This window comes from Aquarana catesbeiana, linkage group LG03 (assembly GCF_042186555.1).
Source record: "Aquarana catesbeiana isolate 2022-GZ linkage group LG03, ASM4218655v1, whole genome shotgun sequence".
Classification (NCBI taxonomy): domain Eukaryota; kingdom Metazoa; phylum Chordata; class Amphibia; order Anura; family Ranidae; genus Aquarana; species Aquarana catesbeiana.
Window position 1 is genome coordinate 55,385,411 of NC_133326.1, and position 26,501 is coordinate 55,411,911.

Sequence of the window (26,501 nt, forward strand, 5' to 3'; positions counted from 1 at the left end):
ATTTGTGTACACACGATCGGAATTTCCGACAACGGACTTTGTTGTCGGAAAATTTTATAGCAAGCTCTCAAACTTTGTGTGTCGGAAAATCCGAAGGAAAATGTGTGATGGAGCCCACACACGATCGGAATTTCCGACAACAAGGTCCTATCACACATTTTCCATCGGAAAATCCGACCGTGTGTACGGGGCATTAGAGTGAGAGCAATAATTCTAGCACTAGACCTCCTCTAAACCGGCAACCTGTAGACATTTTTAAATCATTACTATGGAAATGCTTAAGTACCGTAGTTTCTTCCCACTCCACGAGTGTGCGCAACCTCAAAGAATGGCATGTTTGGTATCCATTACTCAGCATAACCTCATCTTTCACATTATATGAAAAAAATTGGGCTAACTACTGTTTTTTGTTTAATTCATGAAAGTGTCTTATTTACAAAAAAAATTGCATTTGAAAGACTGCTGCGCAAATACCGTACTACATAAAATATTGCAACGATCGCCATTTTATTCTTTATTCTTAGAACCCATAAATATATATAATATTTATGGGTTCTAAGTCATTTTCTAGCAAAAAATACAGATTTTAACTTGGAAGCAACAAATGTCATAAAAAGGCTTAGGCATGAAAGGGTTAATCACCTCTGAATGGTTAGTGTGATCAGGTATAGATTCCCAACATCTTGTGTATGGGACTTTTTTTTTTTTTTCATTTTATTTATTTAAACCATGGACTCACCTTTGGTTTAGTTATTTCACTCTGTGAAAAACAACTTTTTATAATTGATGCTATCAATGATTTTTTAGTACTGTTGTTTTGGATAAGCACATTCACTTTCTATAACAGCCTATGTGTGCATGGATACACAGGATAACATGCTGGGGAGTTTATTGGCTGCAGAAAAAAAAGTCTGAAGCCAAAAACAGCAGCTGTAAAAATGTCCAGTGTGCACGAGGCCTTAGAACTATGGCATGGATAAAAGGTATAAGACAGCAGGTACATTTCAGGTGTTTTTTTGTCATTTAACAGTCTTCGTAAAAGAGAATATATATATATTTTTTATTATTGTTTTAAGAACATTTTAGTAATTTTTGCTCTTATTTTTTATTGCAGTAAATGTACAAGACGGGGAAATAGACAACTTTGAAGGTAAAGATATATGATGCCTGCCCTTTTATTTTGCGCTCTAATGAGCGATCTATAATTCTGGTACTATTGCTTGCCCAAATGAACAACTATCATCTGTATTTGTTATTTGGTGTGAAGTCCATATATATCATAATAAAAAAGAAAAGATTTCTTTATATATATATATATATATATATATATATATATATATATATATAATAATCTCTATCTAGCTCATGTGCATTATATATATATATATATATATATATATATATATATATATATATATATATATATATATATATATATATAATTTATTTATTTACAAAGTATACAGTGAAACACTTCACTAACTTTACAACTGCTGTTACATATTAATCTAGCCTACTGCAGCAGAAACACGGGATGGTTAAGCTGCTCATACATGAAGTAAATTTCATCTAGTGAACCAGTTGAAATTCACACCATGGGTGGCCCTTTCAGCCTCCCCCCCTCCGTCTACTGAACAATTCTTGACCAAACAGCACCAGCATGCCATGAGTTGCAAGAATTTGGTCCCTTTCACATGAAGGGGTCTGATCAGGTCCGCCTATTTAGACCTATGGACCAGCAGGTGTAAACAGACTTGTGTCTGCCTACCTCTGGTCTGCTAAAAAAAAAAAGAGGATCCCTCCACCTCCATCTAGGCAGATCTGATCGGAGGGCAGTTGGGTATAAACAGACAGAGGAGTCCATTTACTCCTAGCCGTCAATAGATCAGAGTGGGCTTTGTCCATGTCTGCTCTGCAGAGACTGAGCAGACACAGCTCTGTCATTCATAAATTACCAGTGTTGTGCTAAATCAGTGAACACATTCAATTTATATATACATATGTGTGTGTGTATATATGTGTGTGTGTATGTATATATATATATATATATATATATATATATATATTACGTATACACATTGTCATTATGCCAATTCATAAAAATATAAATTGGTGTCCATCCAAAAAAACGAAGAAAAGTGCTCCAGGTTAAAGGCAAATTCCCCTTAAATTGTGCCAAATGAAAAGATTTATTTTCTTCCTTATTCCCGAAAGGTGTTAACCACTTGACCTCCGAAAGATTTCCCCCCTTTATGACCAGGCTATTTTTTGCAATACGGCACTGCGTTAACTGACAATTGCGCGGTCATACAACGTTGTACCCAAACAAAATGTATATAATTTTTTTCCCACAAATGGAGCCTTCTTTTGGTTGCATTTGATTGTTTCTGGTTTTTTTTTTTTTTTTTTTTTTGCACTATAAACAATAAAAGACGGACAATTAAAAAAAAAAAAAAAAAATTTCTGCTATAAAATGTATCCAAAAAAAATTTAATTTCTTCATAAATTTAGGCCAATATGTATTATGCTACATATCTTTGGTTAAAAAAATCACAATATGTGTATTTTGATTGGTTTGAGCAAAAGTTATAGCATCTACAAACTATGATGTGTATATATACTGGAATTTATAGTATTTATTTTATACTGGTAATGACGGCGATCAGTGACTTATAGCGGGACTGCAATATTGCGGCAGGCGGTTGGACACTGACACTTTTGACACTTTGTGGAAACCAGTGACACAAAGGCTAATGGTCGTCAAGGCTCAATCGGCGTACAGCGATTATCTATGGTGTGTCTCCTCTGATGTGTCCAAGACTATACATCCAAAAACAGACTCATCAAAGGCTCAGATTCATATAAAAACAAGCAAATAAACGCTCCTCATAGTGCAGTAACTGGAATAATGTATTTTGTTTTCTTAAAATCAGACTTCCATAAATAAACTATGCGCATATAGATTAAAATCACCCCGCCGGCGGATCCCTGGTAATTCCCAATACGCGATGACATCAGTGGGAGGCTTCGCGGAGGTGCGCATGTTCAGTTTTGGTGATAACGAATTCTATTAGCCCTTACGGGGATCGGGAGGAAAAGGACCTTTTCATTTGGCACAATTAAAGGGGACTTTACCTTTAACATGGAGCACGTTTCTTCGTTTTTTGGATGGACGCCAATTGATATTCTGTTTAAATATATTGAAACTGTGTATACGTATTCATTATTTTTATATATATATATATATATATATATATATATATATAATACACATGTGTATGTATGTTTGATTCATTGAGTTTTTCCTCTGATTTAGCACAACACTGGTAATTTATGTACGGTAAGTCACTATTAGAAGAGATATCATCTTTTCGTGTTTGCTGCTTTTACGATGTTTCATTTTTTTTTTTATTTTTTTTTTTTGTGCACTTATCTTTTGCGCGGTTTCAATATATATTTAACAGATTTGTCATTTGCCCGCTCTGCTCTGATTAGCAAGGGATCAGTGGACCTGCTGATCAAAACAAAGTCTGCCCCATGTGAAAGGGGCCTAGTTTGGGTATTCTAACAGCTGGCGGCATTGGCATCAGAATGCAGTTGCCACAGCAGAAGAATCGGCCATCTGTGCTGTTGAGCATGGATGAAAGACTTTTTAGATTTTTTTTTTTTTTTTTTAATCATTCAGCCCGCAGGCTAAATTGAAACGTGTGCATTGCTAGCCTGAGTCCATCAGCCGGGTAACCAGTGCTTTTAAAAGCAGAAAACGTCCTTCAGCTTGAAGGAGTCTGCCATGCCAGTAAACCGCAAATCATATTTAGCATTTGCTGCCGCACCATGGTTGATAGAAGCGAGGAAAACGCTGTGTTCAGTGACACCATAGCGTCAAAAACGGTCCACTCAGGTCCGCTATGCCAACATTCTTAGACAGATTTGAATGCATGCCGTGGTCTTCTATGTACATTTGTACACTCAACGTTCAGAAGTGTTTGCAAGCTCAACATTTAGGATGCATTTACTAAACCAAAAAATTAGCATTCAGAGTCTGTTTTGCCCTGGTTCACACTATTGTGATTTGTCATGCGACTTGACAGTTCAAATTCACATGACAATTAGCACCTCATTGCGAGCGGAACCATTCAAATCACCACCACTTTGAAAAAGGTTCCTGCAATATTTCTGTGGGATTTTGTGTGTGACTTGCATTGACATCTGTGTAAATGAAGTTGCAGTTGTCAGCAAGTCGCACATGAAATCGTACTGATCAGCGACTTTGAAATCGCACTGAAGTACCCCGATTTCAAAGCCACACTGATGTGAACCAGGGCTTCATGTTGGTTTCGCGGAGTTGAACAGCTGAACGGATGTAAGTGTGTCTAAACTCACTTTTTATAAGGAGTACCTGAACGCAGAAAAAAGTGATCTGGGAGATATAAAAGTTGGAGTGGAAGTCCATGCTAAAACTAAAATCCCTACATCTATAGACACCCACGATCCTACACTAACCTTTCTAGCCCTGTAAAGAAAAAATTAGAATACATACCTTTTCTGAAGTTGATCCGACCCGATCTCCAGTGGCGGAAGCTCTGCAGAGGACACGGCTGGTAACAGCTGTGAAATGAATGGGAAGTGACATCACCCATAGACTTGCTATGGGGCTTTCGTTGTTGGCTGCCTCCCCTGCACCCTCCTCCACAGCGATGCCGCGGCTGACACCTCAGCGCTTGATCGGGTCGGATCACCTGCAGAAAAGGTATGTATACTGATTTCTTCTTTACAGGACTAGAGAGGTTCGTGTTCGATCGTGGGTGTCTATAGATGCAGGGATGTTTGTTTTAGCATGGACTTCCACTTTAAACTTTCCAGATCACTTCTGGATTTAGAAAAGCTAAACACAAGAGTGTCAGTTGAATGAGACCTAAGAAGGATACAGTTTATGCAAAAGTTACTACCTAGCAAAAATTGTAACAGACCTTGTCCTACACAATGTAATCATGTTACATAAAATAGAAGAACAAGAACACTCTGGTAGTGAAATATAATAAAATATTTCTCAGTGTTTAAACATTGTCACATGTTTATTGTACCAGAAACCACAAATAAAAACTTGAATCTGCTAGACATGTACATAAAATACAAACGAAAAACAGCTGTAAGGACAAAAAGCAAAAAAGGCAGAAGCCATTAACGGGAAAAAAAAGAAACCATAAGAGCCCTTTCACATTACTAGCGCAGCTGCGTTGGTGGTAAAACGCCGCTAGCTTTTAACCCCCGCTAGCAGCTGCAGAAAGGGTTAATAGCGCCCGTTTAGCGCCGCTGCCGAAGCGCTTTGCAGGTGCTTCAGCAGCGGTGCCCATTCATTTTAATGGCCAGGGGCGGTGGAGGAGCGGTGTATACACCGCTCCTCCACCACCTCAAAGATGCTGCTTGCAGGATTTTTTTTTACAGTCCTTCCAGTGCAGCGCCCCAGTGTGAAACCACTCCGGCTTTCACATTGGGGTGGCAGGGGAGGCGTTTTTCAGGCGCTTTACAGGTGCTATCTTGAGCCATTTAGCGCCTGAAAAATGCCTCCAGTGTGAAAGGGGTCTAAAGCGGTATTAAACCCAAAAGCAAACCTTTATTACGTTGCAGCCTTCCAAGATGTGATGGCTGCATTCATTTTTCTTTTTAGGCTTTCCTTCCTATATTTCCATCTGGTGATCTTCTCTTTTTTTTTTTTTTTTTTTTTTTTTTTTTCGTTCAAACCAGGGTTTGAATGGAAAAAAAAAATGACCAGTTTTCCCCATCCACACATTTCAGGTGGATGAATGAATTGCTCCCGCAGAGCCTTTGTATTCTGACAGCAGGGAGAGTTCTCCTGCCATCTGAACAAACTGATCAGTGTTGCCGGCTATAGATAGCCGCACTGATCATTCTGGAGAAAAAACTGACAGGCTGGTTGTTCAGAAGGTCTGTATACCGAAATTCAGTCCCTGTTGAACCGGCTGAATTTCAGTCCATGCATAGCTTCCTTAAAGTGGATGTAAACCTTCACATATACCCAGTGAAGTGAACTGCTTTAGATGATACACAGAGCTGAAACAAATTTCCCTACATACGTTTTACATGTGTATCCGCTCTCTTCATCTGTATATATCCTTTAGAAAGTGGACATCCTGTTAAACTTTTTTTTCTTCCTGGTTACCACTGGGAGTGGATTATTGAAATACAGCCAAGACAGCTGATTGGAGGAAAGGCACACACCCCCACTCCTCATAGGAAAAAGGAAGAAAAGAATGTGCAGAGCTCTGCTCTTAGAAGGCAAGCTGACTGCTAATCTATTTATAGCAAACCACACACACACACACACACACACACACACACACACACACAGATTTCGATCTCCCATCCTTGAGAACGTGTCAGAAGTTATCATGCTATGTGACTTAGCTCTTTGAAGAGAGATAAGAAAACACTACAGATATATGTACCCAGCTCAAAATTCATGAATCGGGGTTTACATTCTCTTTAACCACTTCAATACCACATTTTCACCCCCTTCCTGTCCAGGTTAATTTTCAACTTTCAGCGCTGTGACATTTTAAATGACAATTGCGCGGTCATGCAACACTGTATCCAAATAGAGCTTTCTTTTGGTGGTATTTGATCACCTCGCTATAAACCTGCGCTATAAACAAAAAAGATCGACAACTTTTTGATATAATAAATAACACCAATTTTATTTAAAAAAAGCTAATTTTTTTCCTTTAGGCCGATATGTATTCTACATATTTTTGGCAACAAAAAAAATCGCAATAAGCATATATAGATTGGTTTGTGCAAAAGTTATAGCACCTACAAAATAGGGGATAGATTTATGGCATTTTTATTATTATTTTTTTTTACTAGTAATGGCAGTGATCAGCGATTTTTTTTTTTTTTTGTCACTGCGACATTGCGGTGGACACATCGGACACTTTTGACACTGTTTTGGGACCAGTGACACTTATTCAGCCATCAGTGCTATAAATTTGCACTGATTACTGTATAAATGTCACTGGCAGGGAAAGAGTTAACACTAGGGGGCGATCAGTGGGTTAAATGTGTTGCCTAGGGAGTGATTCTAACAGTGGGGGGAGGGGACTGACTAGGGGAGGAGACCGATCGGTGTTCCTATATACTAAGAACACACGATCTGTCTCCTCTCCCCTGACAGGACATGGATCGGTGTTTACACACACAGATCCATGTTCCTGTTCTGTTACCAGCAATCGCGGGTGCCCGGCGGACATCACACGCGCCCCATATACCGCCGGGAAGCCAAGGACGTCATATGACGCCCTCACAGGATGGGAGATCCCACCAGCAGATGTCATATGACTATGGGCGGGTAGGTAAGTGGTTAAGTCGGCTGTTTTTCCAACAGAACAAGCACTCCTTCAGATGTTGCAGGAAAAAGACAAAACGTTTATCACTGACAGGGGGTGCTTACAATGATCAGGTTTGAGTTATTCATATGAAACCTTTATCCCAAAAGGAAAAAAAACAGTTGCTGTAAACTGCAGTGTGAGCTGGAATTTGGCTTGAATTTTTTAGTGTAACTAAATCTGCTAGTACATCCCCCTCCCCCCAGACTGACAATGCTGCCGTCCAAAAGTGCCTCCTGTGCTCTTTCATTCTGAGTCAAGGTGTGTTACTGGCCAGATCATCAGGTTAAAATATAAAAAAAAAAGAAAACTAATGCATCTAATGATTGGTAAGCTACTATAGATTACATTTTTGGTTTTGGCTTTAATGCCACTTTGAACTTAAAGGAGTTGTAAAGGCAGAACATTCTTTTTAGTGGGACTTCCTGTCCCACTTCCTCCTTCCTCTTCTCAACCGCCTAGGCGACTCCTCCTCTCGCCCTAGGTGGCCCCTCCCTGCCAGCAATCTTCTGGGACACGTCACAGGTCCCAGAAGATTGCCTGGCCATAGCAGAGCGCAGCGCGACTCGCGCATGCACAGTGTACGCCCGCCCGTGAAGCCATGAGTTGTCACGGCCGGGTGCCCACAGTTGCTATGACGGCACTGCGGAGAGGAGGGGGAAAGGAGCACCGGGTGCCCGCATCGCTGGAACTTGGGGCAGGTGGGTGCCTGTTTATTAAAAGTCAGCAGCTGCTAACTTTTAATAAACTAAAAAACGGGCGGAACTATGCTTTAAGGACAGTAAACTGGCCCTTTGTTTAGAAAGTTTGGAGACCCCTGGCCTAGTACATATGTTTATGATTATAGGAGGACTGTCCATACCATACTTCCCTGTGGATGGTAAGGTGGACCTTCTCTGGTGTTGGAGAGTTGTGGAAAAGCTATGACCATTACTGCACAGAAAGTACTTATAGGGTTGTCTTATCACAGCCATCGAGACGCACAAACATAGATATTCACTGATACATCGGGCTAAAAATTGGTAAACCTGCACCAAAATGAAAACCACATGGAGTGAATAGAACTCCATGCGCCTATGGAAATGTATTTCTTTATAAATTGGATTTGCTGTGTAAAATTGTACATCTTCATTACAGGATGAATTTGTTTGTGAGAACTCTTCTGTAAAAATAATTTCTTGTTCTATTTTAGTTTTTTCCTTTCCAAGTGCTTTGGCGGAAGAGAATCTGCTTAACGTTTCAAAGCCACTGCCGAAACAGCTATGGGAGGCCCAAAAGGTGCAGTTTTATCTTCAATCAAATTCTTGTTTATCTATCTATCTATCTATGAAGGTTCTCATTTCTCCAGGTTGTGGTGTGACTGGTAGAAGTTTGTCACTAGACTAGCAGAATCATTTCTCCAAATGGCTTTTTCAGTTCAAACTATGAAAACTAAAACTAAACTTTTTCAGTTCAAAGTATGTCTATGGAATACCCCACGGTTAATGCCCACATGGGTAACTCGGTCACCTTAATCCAACTAGCATGTTCTCATGAAATGTGTCCAGCAGATGTTGCTTGTCCAAAGACATGGTTAGAGGTGCAAAAAGTTGTGAACATCGTGTTCTAATCAAGATGATCCAATCACTAAAGTGCCACAAAGTCTAGAGAGGTGTTAACTGAGTGACAAGGCTGGCGATATGACTTTTTGTCAAATTTAGAGGGCTTTAAGATGTTAGAGGGACCCTGTTGCTATAGTAAATGTTTTAAAGAATTGTATGGAAAACTTTGCATTGGAGCAGCTTTCGGTGGCACAGGAAAAGGCAAGTTAACTATTTACAGACTTTTTTTTTTTTTTACGGGACATTAGCAACAAGGGTATTTTAAAACTGTTTTATATATGGATGACAAGTGGTATTAACCCTTTCTCTACCAGGACCTGCATGCTACATTTAAAATGGTTCTAAAGGCAGAAGGTTTTTTATCTTAATGCATTAAGATAAAAAAAACTTCTGTGTGCAGCAGCCCATCTAATACTTATCTGAGCCTTATCTTGATCCAGCGATGTTGCACGAGGGACTCGCCTGTCTGGGACTCTCCATCTTGATTGGCTGAGACACACAGCGGACGCCATTGGCTCCCACTACTGTCAAACAAAGTTAGTGAGCCAATGAGGAGAGAGAGGGGGCGGGACCGAGCCACAGCTCCGTGTCTGAATGGACACAGAGAGCTGCGGATCGGTTCGGGTACCCCATAGCAAGCTGCATGCTGTGGGGCTAGGAGGGACCCGACAAGAGGAGGATCTGGGCTACTCTGTGCAAAACCATTACACAGAGCAGGTAAGTATGACATGTTTGTTATTTTTAAACAAAAAAACAAAAGCAAGACTTTAAAGTATAACTAAATGCAAAACCGGATTAGAATGTTTGTCAGTTTGTATTGCTGTCTGTGTCCTCCGTTAGGGAGATTCACCCTCTATTTGTCCCTTTTATTATTATTATTGAAAGTAAAAGAAAATCTCACATTTTGGGTTGTCCCCAGAAAAGTAATAGAGGGGGAATCTTCCAATATGGACACGAGTTATGGTGACCTGGGAGCCCCAAGGAACCCCCTTAAAGTAGAACTAAAGGCAAAACTTTTGTTTTTAGTTGAAGAGGGATTGGAACACAAGTCAGTTTATTTTGTTGTCTGTGTCCCCGTTAAGGAGATTCCCCCTTTCTAGTTGTCCTGTTTACCATCATCTTTAAAAGTGAAAGTAAAAGAAAATCCCAAATTTTGGGTTGTCCCTAGAAAAGTAAAAGAGGGTAAATCTACCAATGGGGACACTAGTTCTGGTGATCTGGGGGTCCCCAAGGAATACCCTTAATTTGCAGGGATTTCCTCTCACTTCCTGTTTGGCTATGGGACAGGAAGTGAAGGAATATCTCCCCAATAGGACACAGATGGTGAAAAGAAAAAAAAAAATGACAGAGGCAATAACCTTCCCTTACTATATCCAAAATAAAAAAAATAGTTTTGCCTATAGTTCCACGTTAAAATCGCTTTAACTGTAGGTGACCAGAGCATTATTGCAATTTCTTACTTTCCTCCTACAGCTTTCAGAGTTTGTACAAACCCTCCAAACCATAATTTATTTATTTTATTTAATCGCAGTACTGATTGTACTGGAAGTCCTGTGATATTTGTCCAAATGTTTATCAAAACAATATTTTCTATAAAAATACATTAACATTATTATAAGTGCACACAAACCCAACATAACTCATACTAAATGTAAAGCTGTATTGAGTTATTAGGTAACAAATATTTGTAAATTTTAAACTGTCTTTTTGCAAAATGGTGAAAACCAAAGGTACATAAAACTGCAATTAAGCAACTGGCACTAAACTGGCACTAAAATTATTGAGGTTGGCTTCCTACTAGTGTTGCCGGAAACCCCTGACTCGCAGTGCCATGTGTGCACTTCATTGGTGTGCGTTGTGATAAAATGATACAAACATACACCATACATAGAATTGAAATAATATTTTAAATACAGTAATTCAAAAAAAGGGGCGAAAAGCAGGGCTGATCGTTGACAGGATGAGACTCAGCGCGGGGTGGCAGAGGTAGTGTGTATGACATTTAAATGAAAAACTGTGACTAGCAGTCTGACAGCCACTGATTATAGCTATTCATTTATTCAACAAATTTAGGGGGACAATGCTACTTTAAATTTATGTCCGATGAAGTGACCATGAGCTTAAAGGGGTTGTAAACCCTCGTGTTTTTTCACCTTAATGCATAGTATGCATTAAGGTGAAAAAACACCTGGCAGTCACCGGCCCCCCAGCCACCCCCCATTTTACTTACCTGAGCATTGGAATCTCACCTGGCGGAGATGCGCTCTTCCTTTGCCCAGGGTTCTCGGCTCCTGATTGGATAGATTGATAGCAGCGCAGCCATTGGCTCCTGTTGCTGTCAATCAAATCCAATCACGTGGCTGAGTCCGGCATTCGTGTATATGGACGCAAATGCTGGACATTGGAGCACGCCCGCAAAGTAACCCCGGGGACAGCGCTTCTAGGGGGTTATCTGAAGTGATGAGGAGTCGAGAGAGCCGCCGAGGGACCCCAGAAGTTGGTGTTCGAGGCCACTCTGCAAAACGAACTGCACAGTGGAGGGAAATATGACATGTTTGTTATTTAAAAATAAAAAAACGCGAATCTTTACAATCACTTTAAAGCAGAAACTGGAATTCCAGGACGTAAGGCTTAAACGGGTTGTAAACCCTCACAATTCTATGCCTTAGGATGAAAAACCACCTGTGCTGCAGAGCCACTGGCTCCTGCTGCTGTCAATTAAATCCAGTGATGAGGGGGGGTGAGGCCGAGTCCTGCTGTCTGTGTCAATGGACGCAGCAGCAGGACTCTGGAGCGCACCCGAACAAGTGCTTTCCATGGGGGCACTCGAAGAGGAGGAGCCAGGTGCGCCACGGGGAGACCCCAGAAGAGGAGGATCGGGGCCACTCTGTACAAAACCCTTGCACAGAGGTAAGTATAACGTGCTTTTTTTGTTTTGTTTTTGTTTTTTTAAACAAAGCTTTACAACCACTTTAAAGCGGAACTTTATTCAGAAAATAAATTCCTGCTAGATCACATCAAGCTGACCCTTTAAATAAATAATGCCTAGGATTTTGGTCATGCAACCTGCACTTTAGGGCTATAGAGCAATATTTAGAAAACTGAAAATAAAATGCTCCCAAGGGCCTATAGGCAGCTGAAAAAAAAATTAACTAGATCAAATATATTTTAAAAAATTTCTCTTTATTGCGTACAAACATATATGGAACGTGAATTAAAAATGACATGAGCTCTGGTATGAATGATATTCAAAAAACAGATGTCAATGTTACATATGCAGATAGCAAGAATTGCAAAGTGTATTTCTCAACACTGGATGCTACCACTCAGAAAACCCCAACACGTTTCGATCGTATTCTGTCCTGATATTCCTCAGGGGGATGAAGACCTCTTCAAATTGAAATATCGTGTGTAACCAGAGCCAGCTAAAAACATAGGGACAGAGTGGTTTCCAGGTGGTGATTTTGTCCGGAAAGTGTGCAGAAGGTCCAGAGGGACCGACATAAAAACCTGCTGGATGTAAGGAAATGGAGAGGAGCACACAAAAGCCCACAAAAAAGCCATTGATGGTAAAACACTCAATATGCAGCTGACACCTTGATGGGAATTTAAAAAAAAAATATATATATATATATATTTATGTGTATCCCACTTACTTATGTAGTCAATTCAAATCCATTGTGGGTTATCCCTATAGTCCATTGTTCACAGGGACACATGTAGTTTCCAAGTTTAAAGGATCAAGGATTCATGTAAGGAGATAATTTTGATCCCTCACATAGACAAGTCAGTTATCCGAGTTTAAAAATGTAACTACAGATCCAGTTTAATGTTTTATCTATTTTGAAACATTCCTTGGTGCAGACTGAAAGCTGAATTCTTTTCTGTTGTGTGCGGTGTATAGGTCCAGTCTATGACATCTCGTCCCCGGTCTTGTGAAGTTCCTGGAATCAAGTATGTATTGAAGTCTCTCCCTTTTTTTAATATTTTTTTTTTTAGAGTGTTTTGCAAGACAAGCAAAATTGTTTAATAAATTTTGACTTGATATATAAGCAATGTCTTGATATAAGAGTAGCTTCATGTCACAACTGGGTATAAAAGTATCTGTGGCGATCTGCACCATGTCTGGCCCCTCCTCTGTCCCCCCCGCTCTCTTCTGGGAGACACACGTCCCTGAACACAGCAGGGAGCACTCAGAACGGGCAGCGTGACTCGCACATGCGCAATAGGGAACCAGGCTGTGAAGCTGCAAGGCTTCACTTCCTGATTCCCTTACTAGCAATGCCAGTGCCTCCACCCGGAGGGACGGGTCGACTTTGGGTGAGGACATCGCGGGCGCCCTGGACAGGTAAGTGTCCATATTTTAAAAGTCAGCAGCTGCAGTATTTGTAGCTGCTGACTTTTAATTTTTTTTTTTCAGGCGGAATGCCGCTTTAATGAAGGTACAACATTTAGTAAACACATCATTAAAACCGGCACATCTAGGTATGCAGGCATCTGGGGTAAAGCTGTCCACATAGATCATCCTCCTCACCGCCATCGACATCATCCTTTCCACTCTGCGCTCCACGAGCGGTTCAAGCCTCGTGGGGTATGGTCTATGTGGACCGCTTTACCCCAGATGCCTGCATACTTAGATGTGCCATGTGAGTTGCTAAATGTTGTACCTTCATTAAATGTAAGCATATTGCTACACTTAGTCGCCTCTCTTCTCTTTTATACTCTGTAGCTCCTGCTGGATTTTGCTTCTAATCCCCTTGTAGAAGCTTCTATTTGTTAATGGACATTTTATGGTTACACAACCTATCACATTGCTATAATGTTTTTATATGGACTGTAAACTGAAGGACCTATGAATAAATGGTTGTGTCCTTTGAGTTTCCATTATTTCTTATGGGGAAAATCACTTTGATATACAAGTACTTTGGATTACAAGTATGTTTCTGGAACGAATTCTGCTTGCAGTCCAAGGTTTTACTATATTATAATATGAGAAGTCTGTGTAATGTATACAGCAAATGGGTGAGCTGTTATTCCTTATTTCTTTAATTGCTGTAGGTCAGTGTTTCTGACAACGTTGAAGCTGAGGCATCAGCATGATAGCCAGATAATGAACATTTTAAAAATAAGAAGTCAGCAATAGCAGCCTCCAAATCACTCACATGGCAGGGTTTCCAAATCACTCACATGGCAGGAAGTAGGGATGGGCAGATAAACGAGTTTGTATTTCAGGGATAGAATGCAATGGTTTTTCACAGAGCAGCCCCGATCCTCCTCTTCTGGGGTCCCCTGCCAATGCTTCCAGCTCCTCTAGCACTTGCTAGGGGGAGCGCTCATACAGGCTCTCTACCCCTACAGGGTAGTTGGAATAGTATTTAGAACGGGGTGGGAGAAGGTTGAAGCTTAGTAATAGCCTGGACTACTACTTTAATGTCAGTATGATTGCGGAATAAAGCAAAACTGAAATTCTACCACTGCTAGCTGCTTGTTAGCAATAGCCTAGACTTCCACTATAATATAGGTAACTTATAGTTTAAACAGTTTTGTACTGTAACCAATTTAGTATCGCTATTGCTAATATGACAAGTAGAATTGATCAATTTGCATTTCCTCTTTTTTTTATCTACAGAGTTTTTCCATCTTCTGATCAGAACGCAGGCATCTCACATTTCCAGGGGAATCTAAACACAGGAGGTTCACTGCCAGACCTTACAAACCTCCATTTCCCCTCTCCGTTGCCCACTCCTCTGGACCCAGATGACACGGCATATGGGAGCTTAGGCACGGAAAACAGCACGAGTGGGCTGCCTGCTGCTATGACTCACCTGGGCATCAGTAACTCTCCAGGTCAGTGATGTACAGACAATTCTTAAATAGAACTATAAGGCTACCGGACTTGAACTCATTAGGCTCTTTTTTTTTTTTTTTGCGTTGTGAATCCAATTTTTTTCAGTTTGCTAAAAGCATTAACAGAGAGATTGGCTAAATTTAAACCCAGTTGAAATATTGCATTTTTTTTGGTTTTTACGGTCCTGTCCTGACCCTTTAGAATTTTTAACTGTATTTTTCTCTTGGATATGCCTGGTGTATAGTCCACCTCTTGCAAAAATGTAACGCACCCACAATAATAGAATGTAAAAAAGTGCGTTTGTTAAATGTTTGCATTGAAGCCTGCAGAGCATTGCATCCATGATTAATGCATCACAGGTGCAGTGAGCAGGCTTCTGCATTGTTTACATCCCATCCACAGCTCCTTTATAAAGGTGCAGACTTACCATCACTGAGTAAAGCGGGAGTCCAGCGACCAATCTTCTTTTTTTTTTTTTTTTTTAGGTCATTGAGACACTTTGCTAACCCCAAAATAATACTCAGTTTGGGTGTAATATTTCCGCCTCTGTCTGTTTTCGTACTGAAGAATAACTTTAATAATGTGATGCTGGCTGTTTCCATCTTGCTTGTGGGCATGTGAAGCCCACAAGCATTGTTTTCTTGGATGCGGTGAATGCTGTTCATTCACAGCTTGTTCACACGCATGATCATTGTTCCCGCACTGAATCTTGGGAAGCCTGACACTAAGCTCCCAGGAGACAGTGCAGCGCCGGGGAAAGGCAATAAACACGCCTACTCCCATGGGAGGAAAGACAGGAAGTGCCACAATAAAGTACAATATAAAGGTAATTTCAGCGATAAAAAATTTTTTCGTGTGGCATTTAAACATCTATGCAATTAACTGAAGGGGGTAAGATTGAGCTAAAAATTTGAGTGGAACCCTGCTGTAAGTAAACCCACTACAAGTACAGTGATGTCTCAACACTTGTGCTGGTGTGGTGGCAGATAGAAATTGTAGTCTGCCCATTCACAAATCCTTGTGAATGGATGACATGGCTGTGCAGGTGGAGCTATGTACAGCTGTGCTAAATTCAAATAACCACAGGATGCTGCAGGTGGAAGTACACTGTGATTCAGGTAAGGGGGAGGAGGGGGTTTATACTGGGAGTGGTTAAGCAATGCGACGGTTTTATGTTACACCCTGAATATTGGTGTCCCTTGACACTTGTCTATTAGTAGTCAGTCACATTCAGCTGGACCTGTTCTGTAATGTTGAAGACGTTTTGTGGCTTATGTAAGCCACTTATTCAGTTCTAGAACTAAGGAAGCAGCTTGCATAAGCTATAAAATTTGTTTAGCATTACAGGATAAGATCAAGGTGCTTGACTGCCCCGTGCAGGTCCGTGTTTTCCTAGCACAGGGGTGGATAGGTGTTGCTTGCATACTGGTGCTGGCAGTAAGTCTATTGGAACACGTGGATGCATGGACAAAGGTGCATTGTCCCAATATAATGTGCAGGTGCGGGTCCCTGAACACAGTGAATTCAGGGACCTGCATGCACCCACATGTCAAATAGGGATATAGCGGCTCTACCCATGCAGCTACGTGTCCCAATAAACTTCTGTTGACTGCCGACACGGAGATGAATGCAATAACTGTGCATCCCCATGCCGGGAAAACCCGGAACCTATATGGGGCACTCAATCAAGCACCCTTATTGAATGGACCTGAAAAATGAAGGTTTTCACAAGGTCTACCTCACTGAATATCTGTTTTCGTTACTTTAGTTCAGCTTTAATGCATGCACTTTATTTTGCTGTTTGTTTTTTTGTTTTGTTTTTTCTTTAGCTATTTTACAAAGCAAGTCAACTAACACAGATTATCACGTTATTAATCCTTAAAATACTGCTAACTTTATGGTGGTGATAACTGGGAGTGAGATTATTCTATTTAGGAGAGTAGAGGTGGTGATAAAATATAATACTTTGTGTGGTAAAACAGTTCATGAGAAAATAAGGCTCTCTGCACATAAAGCTAAACATTTACACACAATATTGTTTTCTTCCTTAGTTTTGTACAGCATATGGAAAGGTTAGTACCCCTGTATGGATTATATTGCTGCCCTTGTATATTTTCTCTCACTTCCTAACTAGGTGACCACACGGGGAATGTGATCAACAGGGACACAAATATCCTGACAAAGGTTCTAATCCATTTAAATTCTGCTAATTAAATGCTTTATTGTTGTAGGACACAATTGTACTTTTTGTTTTCCTTTCCCCCTAAAGCTTGGCACACACGGGCCGAATGTTGGGAGACATCAGTCGGTTAAAACAAAAAAAATAAACCTCTGACATTCGGCCCGTGTGTATGTCTGTCTGTCTGACAGAAGCTGGCTGGCTTCTCTCAGACGAGCATGCTGGAAAACCAGCAGCCGACTGACTCCGATCAGCAATCTCAGCCAATAGCAGAGAGCACTGTTCAGAGTGCTACGGCGAGGCGTCCCCCTGTCAGAACACAACAGCTCAGCAGGGGGAAAGTGCTGCACTGACTTTGCATAGTTAGTACAGCGGCTCTGATCTGAGCCATTGTGTTCTGACAGGGAGTTAGCTTCCCCACCAGAACACTCTGGTCAGCGCTCTCCACCATTGGGTGGGAATCGCTGATCGGGAACCGGTCGGCTGCTTGTTTTCCAGCATGCTTCTCCAACAGAAGCCGGCCGAGGTTTGTCAGACCAGCTGCCATACACACGCCTGAATGTCGCCCTGGTTTTTATTGAACTAACTGATCTCGCCCAGCATTTAGTCCGTGTGTATTAGGCTTTACTGTGCTGGATTGTTGAAAACATACACAGTGAATCCAGCATTGTTAGGTGTAAGCTGCAGCTCCGTCTCAGCACTCCAGGTTCCTGAGCATCACCATCTTATCCGATGTCATCATAGGGCCTGCTGTTTCTTCCTGGTTTTTGCAGCCGGCCCCTTATGGATGGGCTGCAATACATGCACAGCACAGTGCAGATTGCCCAGAACAGGGCAGTTTACATTGCCCCATAGCCTCCTGGAATGTGTAAAATTTGGTATCCCTGGATGCTTCCAGAAGTGCTGGTCTGAGTCCGGAAGAGGAAAAAATGTTTGGCAAATCCTGGATAAGGATGAAGCTAAGTTTACAGAGTTGCTTGTTTTGAAGCCATTCCTATACACAAGGTGACATTTGCTGGATCTAAGAGGATCTCATTGTCTGTGGGTTTTTCACATGATGACTGGCTCACCTGCTTAAATTCTCACCTTCTTTTTTTTATTTATTTTTTTTTCAATCTTTCAGGGCACTATGTGCATGTAGCACTTTGTCACATCTTTTTCTGTGTGCACTGATGGAGCTAGCATGATTGACAGTCCCCCCCCCATCATTATCACCACCACTGCTGTTCAACCATGCTGTGTGTTTTGTGATATTTTGAGTAACCAGTTCCCACCTCAGCATGGAGAACGGCTATTGGCAATGAAGATTTGTAACATCAGTTAGCGCCTCACGTTTTGTGTTCCGAAATATGAAACAAGGTTATGGAGTCCAGTAGTGGCTATAAAGATCATGCCGCTTTCCATGAGACACATATCTTATTAGAATGGCAACAGACGGCTAGAGAACAGGAAGAATGTGGATACAGAAGAATGTGGAGGAACTGCGGAGGAACTCGTCCGTTTACTCTGTCAGTCACACAGGAATATTGTCGCTCATTTACCCCCAGTAGCTTGTACAAAGGATACTGTTCCAACTCTGTTCCCCAATAGAGTGTTGTCAAATGTAGGCCCTGTGCAGCATCCAAACCCACAACTGCAGGGATCAACCACATATCTCCTCTGAGTGCTCTGTTATTGTCGGCAACTGCACAGCGTCCCTATTTTGCGACTTTTGGCCCGTTCCTCCGTCTGCTTGGCTTTCTAAGATTTACTTTTTGACTTTTGTTTGGCCACTAGTTGCTGGCTGAGAAGTGGTTTCTAGAAACGTGACACACTGCTGTCCACACTCTGTTCCGCCAATCATGGTTTTCACAGCCAAAATAAACATCCTCAAATGCTGCCATGCCAATGTTTGATCCAGCAACACATCAAAAGATAGAGCCCTCTGCTTCCCTATTAAAAACTGACCACACTGATCATGAGAGCACAGTATAGTCCGTTTTCTAGCTGTGCTGAGAACTCAGCCAGCTCTCCTTCAATGATCAGACTTCAGCTGACACACCCACCCACTCTCTGGGAAGACCAGTGTGCTGCAGCTTCTTTTTCCCCCAACTCTCTGAGCACCTTATGCAGCTGAGGTGATAACACACACATACATGTGTTTGCCATTCAGTTCTATTTTAAACTGAATGGGTTATTTAACAAGGTGGAGGTTAACATTTACTTTAAATGTAGCAATGAGGAACACCCAATCCGATAATATATAAAAAATTGTATCTCAATTTTATTTTAAAGACCTTCAATAAAATGCATAATTTTTAGAAACCCAATGTGTCTGATATATACATAGGACATGCCTATATCAGACCATGTAGGTATATAAATAACACATTTTTTAGACGCTCTGCCTTTCTTGACACTCATGTTAAGGGGTTTCGCAGTTTAGTTCTGCTTCTTCAGGACTTGGTATTGTCCATTCATAATAAATATTTAAAATGAAATAGACGATATACACCAGGAGCAATCCTATATAATTTTTCTGGATAAATGAAAAATACACCAGTTTATGCAGAGTACTGTGCATATAGAAATCTCCTGACTCCTCTGTGCCTGGCCTGTGGGGTGGGGGTGGGGTGGGGGGGCCCTTGATAGGCACCAAAGAATGTTGTGGGTAGGGGTCGACCGATATAGTTTTTTTCAGGGCCGATACCGATTTTTTTTGGCTGCCATTCAGGTCAAGTGCCGATATTCTGTAGATTTAAACTTTTTTTTATTTTTACACTGTCCTTTTTAAAAAAAAAATGTATCACTTTTATTGCTGTCACAAGGAATGTAAACATCCCTTGTGACAGTAATAGGCATATGACAGGTACTCTTTATGGAGGGATCTGGGGTCTATAAGACCCCAAACTCCTCCTTTGCACTTGAAAGTATTCAAATTGTCATGATCGGCGTTTTTGGTGGGACAGGAGACCCAGTCGCGGAGGCAGGAAGGGGGGAGACGTTCCCTCCGGCAGCTTGAACTAACAGCCGAGCGTCTGCTGAGCCACAACGGTTGCTATTACAAGAAATCTGACCATCCGCGCTAAAGAACGGGGGGTGATGCTGGCAGCTACATGAATCACCCCGGCACAACCCCTTGTAGCAATATCGGTAACATTGGTAAGTTTGTGACCGATATCGATGCTTCAAAAAAAGTAAATATCGGCCGACAGATAATCGGTCGACCCCTAGCTGTGGGGTGGGGGGGGGGGGGGGGGGTAGGATGTAAGTGGTACCCAGCACCAGTCGCTCCATGGACAAAAACTGCCAAACAGGAGGCAGGATGAAAACGCCAAAATAGCACTGGCACCAAGGATAAAACGTCACTTGAAAGGAGATGAAAAAGTAGATAAGTAGATGGAGCATAATTCTAATGCTAGGTAATCTCCAGACAAGATTGCTGCATTGCTGTTGAATAATTTGCTTTGCATTACTGAATTTTCCTAGAAAGTAAAGCCACTTCTTCCCTCCCAGTACTGTTCAGCTCAGCTGAAAATGAAAGGTTAATAAGATACGGTGCATGTGACACAGACTGGCAAGTACCAGGGCTGAGCTAAACTAGGGTAAGTGGTGAGCCAGAAAAAATAAGAAGAAGAAAAGCACATGGAAATCTTTTTTTTCCCTTTCAATGGGGTCTTTGTACCCTACATCCCACTCTTTTTGACTTAAAAATGCAAGTTCAAGTTCCATGAAGCAGTTCTGATAATGCTGCCATTATATGGCTGTGAATAGGGGTTTGTCTGTAGAAAAGTCAGAGGGACCAGGATAAATCACTTGGTTGGTTTACTGAATTTCATTGGTACATAAAACTTCAGTAATAATCTTTAAGATTACTCTAAGATAGACGTATATTGACTTATAACAGGTGCAGGGGCTCTTAAAACCTCAAACGTTTTTCTTCTGGCGAAGGGATAGTTGGATGAATTAACAATTACAGCGGTGCTTTCATTACTTATCTTCCTTTCAGGTGTTGAGTTTCTTCATCCTGGCTCTGTGCCTATGATCTAAGGCGATGCCAGCATACTCTTCTGTGTTACCTTGATAGAAAAGCAAACGTTGCATTGGCTTCACTCACTTTTTTATATATACCTTTTGACAGGTTTGCAGAACACACGGAACAATCAACCCATTCAAGGAACAATGAACAACACCTCACTTGCCTCTTCTGTAAACAACCATGGTCCTCAGTCTGGCCGATCCAATGCATCACTTCACCCGTCTCTTCGTCTGGCCTCCCTTAGCAACCCTTCTCTTCCAACAGCTGCGCTTGGCAGTTCCCCAAGACGAAGGCACACTCCTGTCAGCCCTCTCACCTTGACGCCAGGCAGCGATCCAAGCCGATGTGGTAGTGGCCAGTTTTCACCTACCAGCCCCATGAGCATGGCAAACTCTCAGGTAAAGTTTCAGCAGGTAATCGTGCGTGTAGCTGGTTTAAAATGATAGAAGATTGTATTTCTGGCTTGTGGGGGTTTTCACTGGAAGGGTGACGCTTATGGACTTTCTATGGCTGTATGGAGGGACCTCCCTTTTCGCAGTAGCTCTGCTGTTTAATAGTAAAAATGTGTGATTGAATTAAATGAACTTTCGTTTATTCTGGTCTGAATCTATACATTCAGATGTATTAGTAGTAGTATTTGCTTTTCCAACTGCATCTTAATATAAACTAGGGGTGTCCGACCTTTTGACCTTCCTGGGCCACATTGAAAGAAGAGGAATTGTCTTGGGCAGCACATAAAATACACAAACAATAAGGATAGCCGATGAGCAGAAAAAGTCAGGCATTTTACAAGTTAATGATCACTGATATAGAAAATGTTCCTATCTGAGTAATATAACTTCATTTTTTAATTTTTTTAATAATAAAATTAAAACAGGGCAACATAAAAATAGTGCAATATTTGACACTGTTTTTGATAAATGAACATATCAATATCCGGATGGATGAAGTAACAATTCTCAATGAATTCCCAAGGTGCTCATCAGATATTTTGGTTCTAATTTTGCCCTTCCTGTGCTTCATCCTTGAAAATAGTTGCTCACGAATATAGGTGCTGCCTGATGTCATGAATAAGGAGTGATTGTGAAGAGTGGAGATTTTTCTTTGGGAAGGTAAAACTTCTAGTAAAGGGACACTGTCAAATGTTTCTTCGGCCGCTAAGCGTAAATGCATTTTTACAAAAAAATAAAATAAAATCCACATTTTTAAGTTTACAATTTTGTTGGGCAGCAGGTTGGACACCCCTGTTATAAAGCCACCTTGGGCCACAGATTGGACATCCCTGTTATAAAGCCACCTTGGGCCACAGGTTGGACATCCCTGTTATAAAGCCATCTTGGGCCGCAGGTTGGACATCCCTGTTATAAAGCAGTCTTGAGCCGCTGGTTAGACATCCCTGTTATAAAGCAGGTTAACCAATAATAAGTTATTTTCTGTTCATTGATGACTCGGGCATGATTACAAACATCATGGCTGTGGTTTGTCTCTGGGTGAGGGAAATGTTCCAACTGAAGCTGAAGATACACTCCTAACAAACCAGCCAAAAGTCAATCAGTGGGTGCCCCTGAAGGTACCACTCCACCTGATGTCCTTCAATTTAAAAATTATGGAGCTGGGCAAAGAATTGTTGGCTGAACTGCACCTACATCCAATCAGATACAGGCATGGTTCAAGTATTCTGACAGCCAGTAGCACTTGCTGTCAGAATAAAATGGTCACAGCAGAAGATTGGGTCCATCTACTTTATGTATCTGATAGATTTAGTTCAGCCTGCAGGCTGAAATAAATCTTTGAGTGTAAAGCCAGCTTTAGACTGCCAAGGAATTTATCACACTCAGTAGGGACAAAAGGGTTAACCCCTCCCACCCAGTTTTCATAGACTGTAGCTTTGTGGGCGTCCCACAGAAGACTGGAGGTGTAGCTATAGTCTTTTTTTTTTTTTTTTTTTTTTTTTCTTAAATCGTAGAGAATGGTTAGAACCTCGATCGGTGTCCTAACTAATAGGATTCACCAACACCCTGTCCTGGTGACATTGTCATGCAGATATAAGGTAATAGGAAATACAAACCTTTCCAGGTTGTCACCAGAACAGGAGATGAGGAGAACTATTAAAATGGGGACATACTGGTGACTGCTGTCTAGAGCCTACCATAGACAGATCGAAATTCCTGCTGAACCAGACTAATTTCAATAAATCTATGGGCAGGCTTGTTCAACCGGCCTATTGGATTCAATTTTGTGTGATTACTGCCGGCAGCTATAGCCACCAGCAGTAATCGTATTCTGACAGCGGGGAAACTTCCTGCTGTCAGAATACAATAGCACAGTGAGAGGGATTCAAGCGATTTTCTTTCCTTGCACAAGCTATGGCTTTCTTTAGAGGGATTTAAGCTTCATAATCAGAGTTTTCCTGCAGTGACTACAGCAGAGGAAGTGTGTAGAACTGTACATAAATCAATGGGACAGCAAAACAAAAGCCTGACAGGGATTTTATGCATTCCCCACTATATTAAAAAAGTAAAAAAGAAACAATTTTTACCACACTTTGGAGAAAACAATACTATAGAGTCACTCCAGTATGTACTTTTGCAAGAAACAACCTGCTGCCTAGATGCTATTGGCTATTCTCATGTTAATTGTTCATACTTCTAATTTGCTAGGGAGTTGCTATGGACAGGATTCCTCTCTCTTTGCCTCCACTGGAACCTCCTCCACCTTATCCTATGTACCAAGACCAGTCCCAGCATCCACTACAACAAATGCACGATCCTCATGAATCCCAAAATTTACAGCCTCCCTCACCTGTGCCATGCCCTCCTCTGGATCTCAATTTGGCTAATGTGAGTATAGTACCCGAGGTGTCTTCAGTGTTCTGACGTTCTCCCGTTTACCTCTCCATTAATTGCATTGCTACATTTAGCCTATGAGTTGTGTTTCTTTCCCTTTTGTCCTCGTTTGTTTCCCTTTCCTTATTTTTTCACATGCTGTCATGGTTGAGATGGTGAATTTCAACCATGACAAAAAGGTTAAGACTAAGGCCCCTTTCACACTGGGGCGGTAGGGGGCGTCGGCGGTAAAACAGCGCTATTTTTAGTGCTGTTTTACCACGGTATTCGGCCGCTAGCGGTGCAATTTTAACCCCCCGCTGGCGGCCGAAAAAGGGTTAAAACCCCTCGTATAGCGCGGCTATAGCCGCACTATTACCGCGGTATAGCCGCGCTGTCCCATTTATTTCAATGGGCAGGATCGGTTTAGGAGCGGTGAATACACCGCTCCTTCACCGCTCCAAAGATGCGGCTGACAGGAGATTTTTTCTTCTCCTGCCAGCGCACCGCTTCAGTGTGAAAGCCCTCGGGCTTTCACACTGAACAAACAGCGCAATAACGCCTGCAAACCGCCCCAGTGTGAAAGGGGCCTTAAGGATCAAAACTGAGCACATTGGATAGAACGTTGTATTTATGGGGAAGTGTGTTCTGCTAGACCCTGCTGTCTTTCTGTCCAGCCTTCTGTCATCCTATGTCAGCCTTTCCTGAGCTTGGTTTGGCTGTAAGCATAGCAGGATATACTTTTGCAGTAAAGCATTGAGGATGTAAGAGGAATATCGCACTTTCTTTCGAAATCTAAAAATCTCTAAATTGAATGAATGACTAAATCAGAGGTGCTCAACCTTTTGAAGAGTGAGGGACAGGGCTTTTTTTCAGCTGGAATGCAGGGAGTTCCGACACCTCCAGCACTGAATGTAAGTAATTGATTCTGGAGGGGATCTATCCTATGTTGCTGGGGGACAATCGTTGCTGGGAAGGATCTGCTGTTGAGGGAGGAGTCTATTGAAGCTGGCTATTGGAAGTCTACTGTTGCTGGGGGTGTTCCTTGTTGCCATCTACAGGGGATCTATTTTACTTCCTTTCTTGTTATCCTTAACAAATTCCATTTCATTTTTTAAATTTTTTTAGCACCCCAAAATTATACTTGGTTCTGTAGTCTCAAAAAGGGGCATTACTGGGAGGCCGTTAGGGGGCAGAATCAAAGAATGGTGCTCTGAAGTGGGTAGGTGGCAGGGACAGTTGGCTCGGAAAGGGGTAGTTCCTGTACCTATTCACTGAGAATAAAAAAGCCCTGGTGAGGGCCGCTTAAATGGTTTGGTAACCAGTTGTGGGCCACAATTAAATTAAATGATTTAGAAATTCCAATTTTTTATTTTGAATAGCATAGAGCTGCACAATTAATCGTTAGAAAATCGTGATCTTGATTCAACCCCCCTCACGATCTTCATCCTGGATTCAGTGCAGAGAATTCTCTGCTCACAGCTGACAGCTGTCAAAAAAAAAAAAACAGGCAGCCTGCCAAGTTTATCACAGCATTGTCAGCACTAGGAGATCACTATAAACAAAGTTTCGTTTAGTTCTTTTAGATCAAAGGAATGAACTTCGGTCTGTAAATGAGGGCAGTTTAAGCACTTAAAGCTGAGTTCCACCCAAAAATGGAACTTCTGCTTTATGGACTCCTGACCCCCCTGACTTGCCACATTTGGCATGTCATTTCTTTTTTTTTTTTTGGAGGTGGGAGCGGGTACCTAGTTCTGACAGGTACCCTGCCCATTGTGCCGAGTGGAAGTTCTCCTCTCCCCCCTCCCTCCTGCAATCTTTTGGGACACGTCACAGTTCCCCGAAGCTTGCCCAGCCATTCAGAACATGCAGCGCGACTCGCACCCGGCTGTGAAGCTGCAAGCTGTCACAGCTGGGTGCCTACACTCACAATGCCAGCCCTCGCAGAGAGTAGAAAGAGAGAAGCGTAGCTTCGGGCGGCCGCATCGCTGGACCCGTGGGACAGGTGACCGGGACTGCTGACTTTCAATAAACACAGAAATGGGTGGAACTCTGCTTTAAAGACTAAACCTTTTTCTGACACTTGTTGCTTACAAGTTAAAATCAGTATTTTTTACTAGAAAATTACTTAGAACCTCCAAACATATTATATTATATTATATTATATTATATTATATTTATAAAAAGATTTCTTTTTTAATCAAAGACTAAGAATAAAATGGCGGTTGCATTATTTTATGTCACACTGTATTTAAGCAGCGTTTTTTCAAACACAATTTAAAAAAAAAAAATTTTCATCAATTAAAAATAAAAAACTAATGTTAGCCCATTTTTTTTTTTTTTTGTATAATGTAAAAGAGGATGTTACGCTGTGAGAATCGTGATCTTTATTCTAAGCAAAAAAAAATTGTGATTCTCATTTTAGCCAGAATCGTGCGGCTCTAGAATAGCATAATGAATATTTTGAAAAACAACAATTGAGAGTGGAGGTTTACCCACTGTTCACAATTGCGTTGTAATCGCAAAAATCACATTTCGCATTACCAGATCACCTCTAATCGCACTCTCGCACTCGCGTGTGACCAGTCAAAAAACCCTGAACCATTGTTGCAGCCTTTACTATCTCA

The 26,501-nt window shown here is 41.4% G+C and overlaps 1 protein-coding gene across 2 annotated transcripts in view; it reads left to right on the top strand.

Annotated features, from left to right (window-relative positions):
- CRTC3 (CREB regulated transcription coactivator 3) overlaps positions 1 to 26,501 on the top strand; it is a 221,507-nt gene that overhangs the window by 163,641 nt on the left and 31,365 nt on the right. For both annotated transcript variants that reach the window (XM_073618561.1, XM_073618562.1), the window contains 6 exons: positions 1,115 to 1,150; positions 8,596 to 8,681; positions 12,909 to 12,958; positions 14,634 to 14,851; positions 21,152 to 21,447; positions 23,710 to 23,889. In XM_073618561.1, the coding sequence (XP_073474662.1) occupies positions 1,115 to 1,150; positions 8,596 to 8,681; positions 12,909 to 12,958; positions 14,634 to 14,851; positions 21,152 to 21,447; positions 23,710 to 23,889 (866 nt within the window). The remainder of the gene's footprint in view (positions 1 to 1,114; positions 1,151 to 8,595; positions 8,682 to 12,908; positions 12,959 to 14,633; positions 14,852 to 21,151; positions 21,448 to 23,709; positions 23,890 to 26,501) is intronic.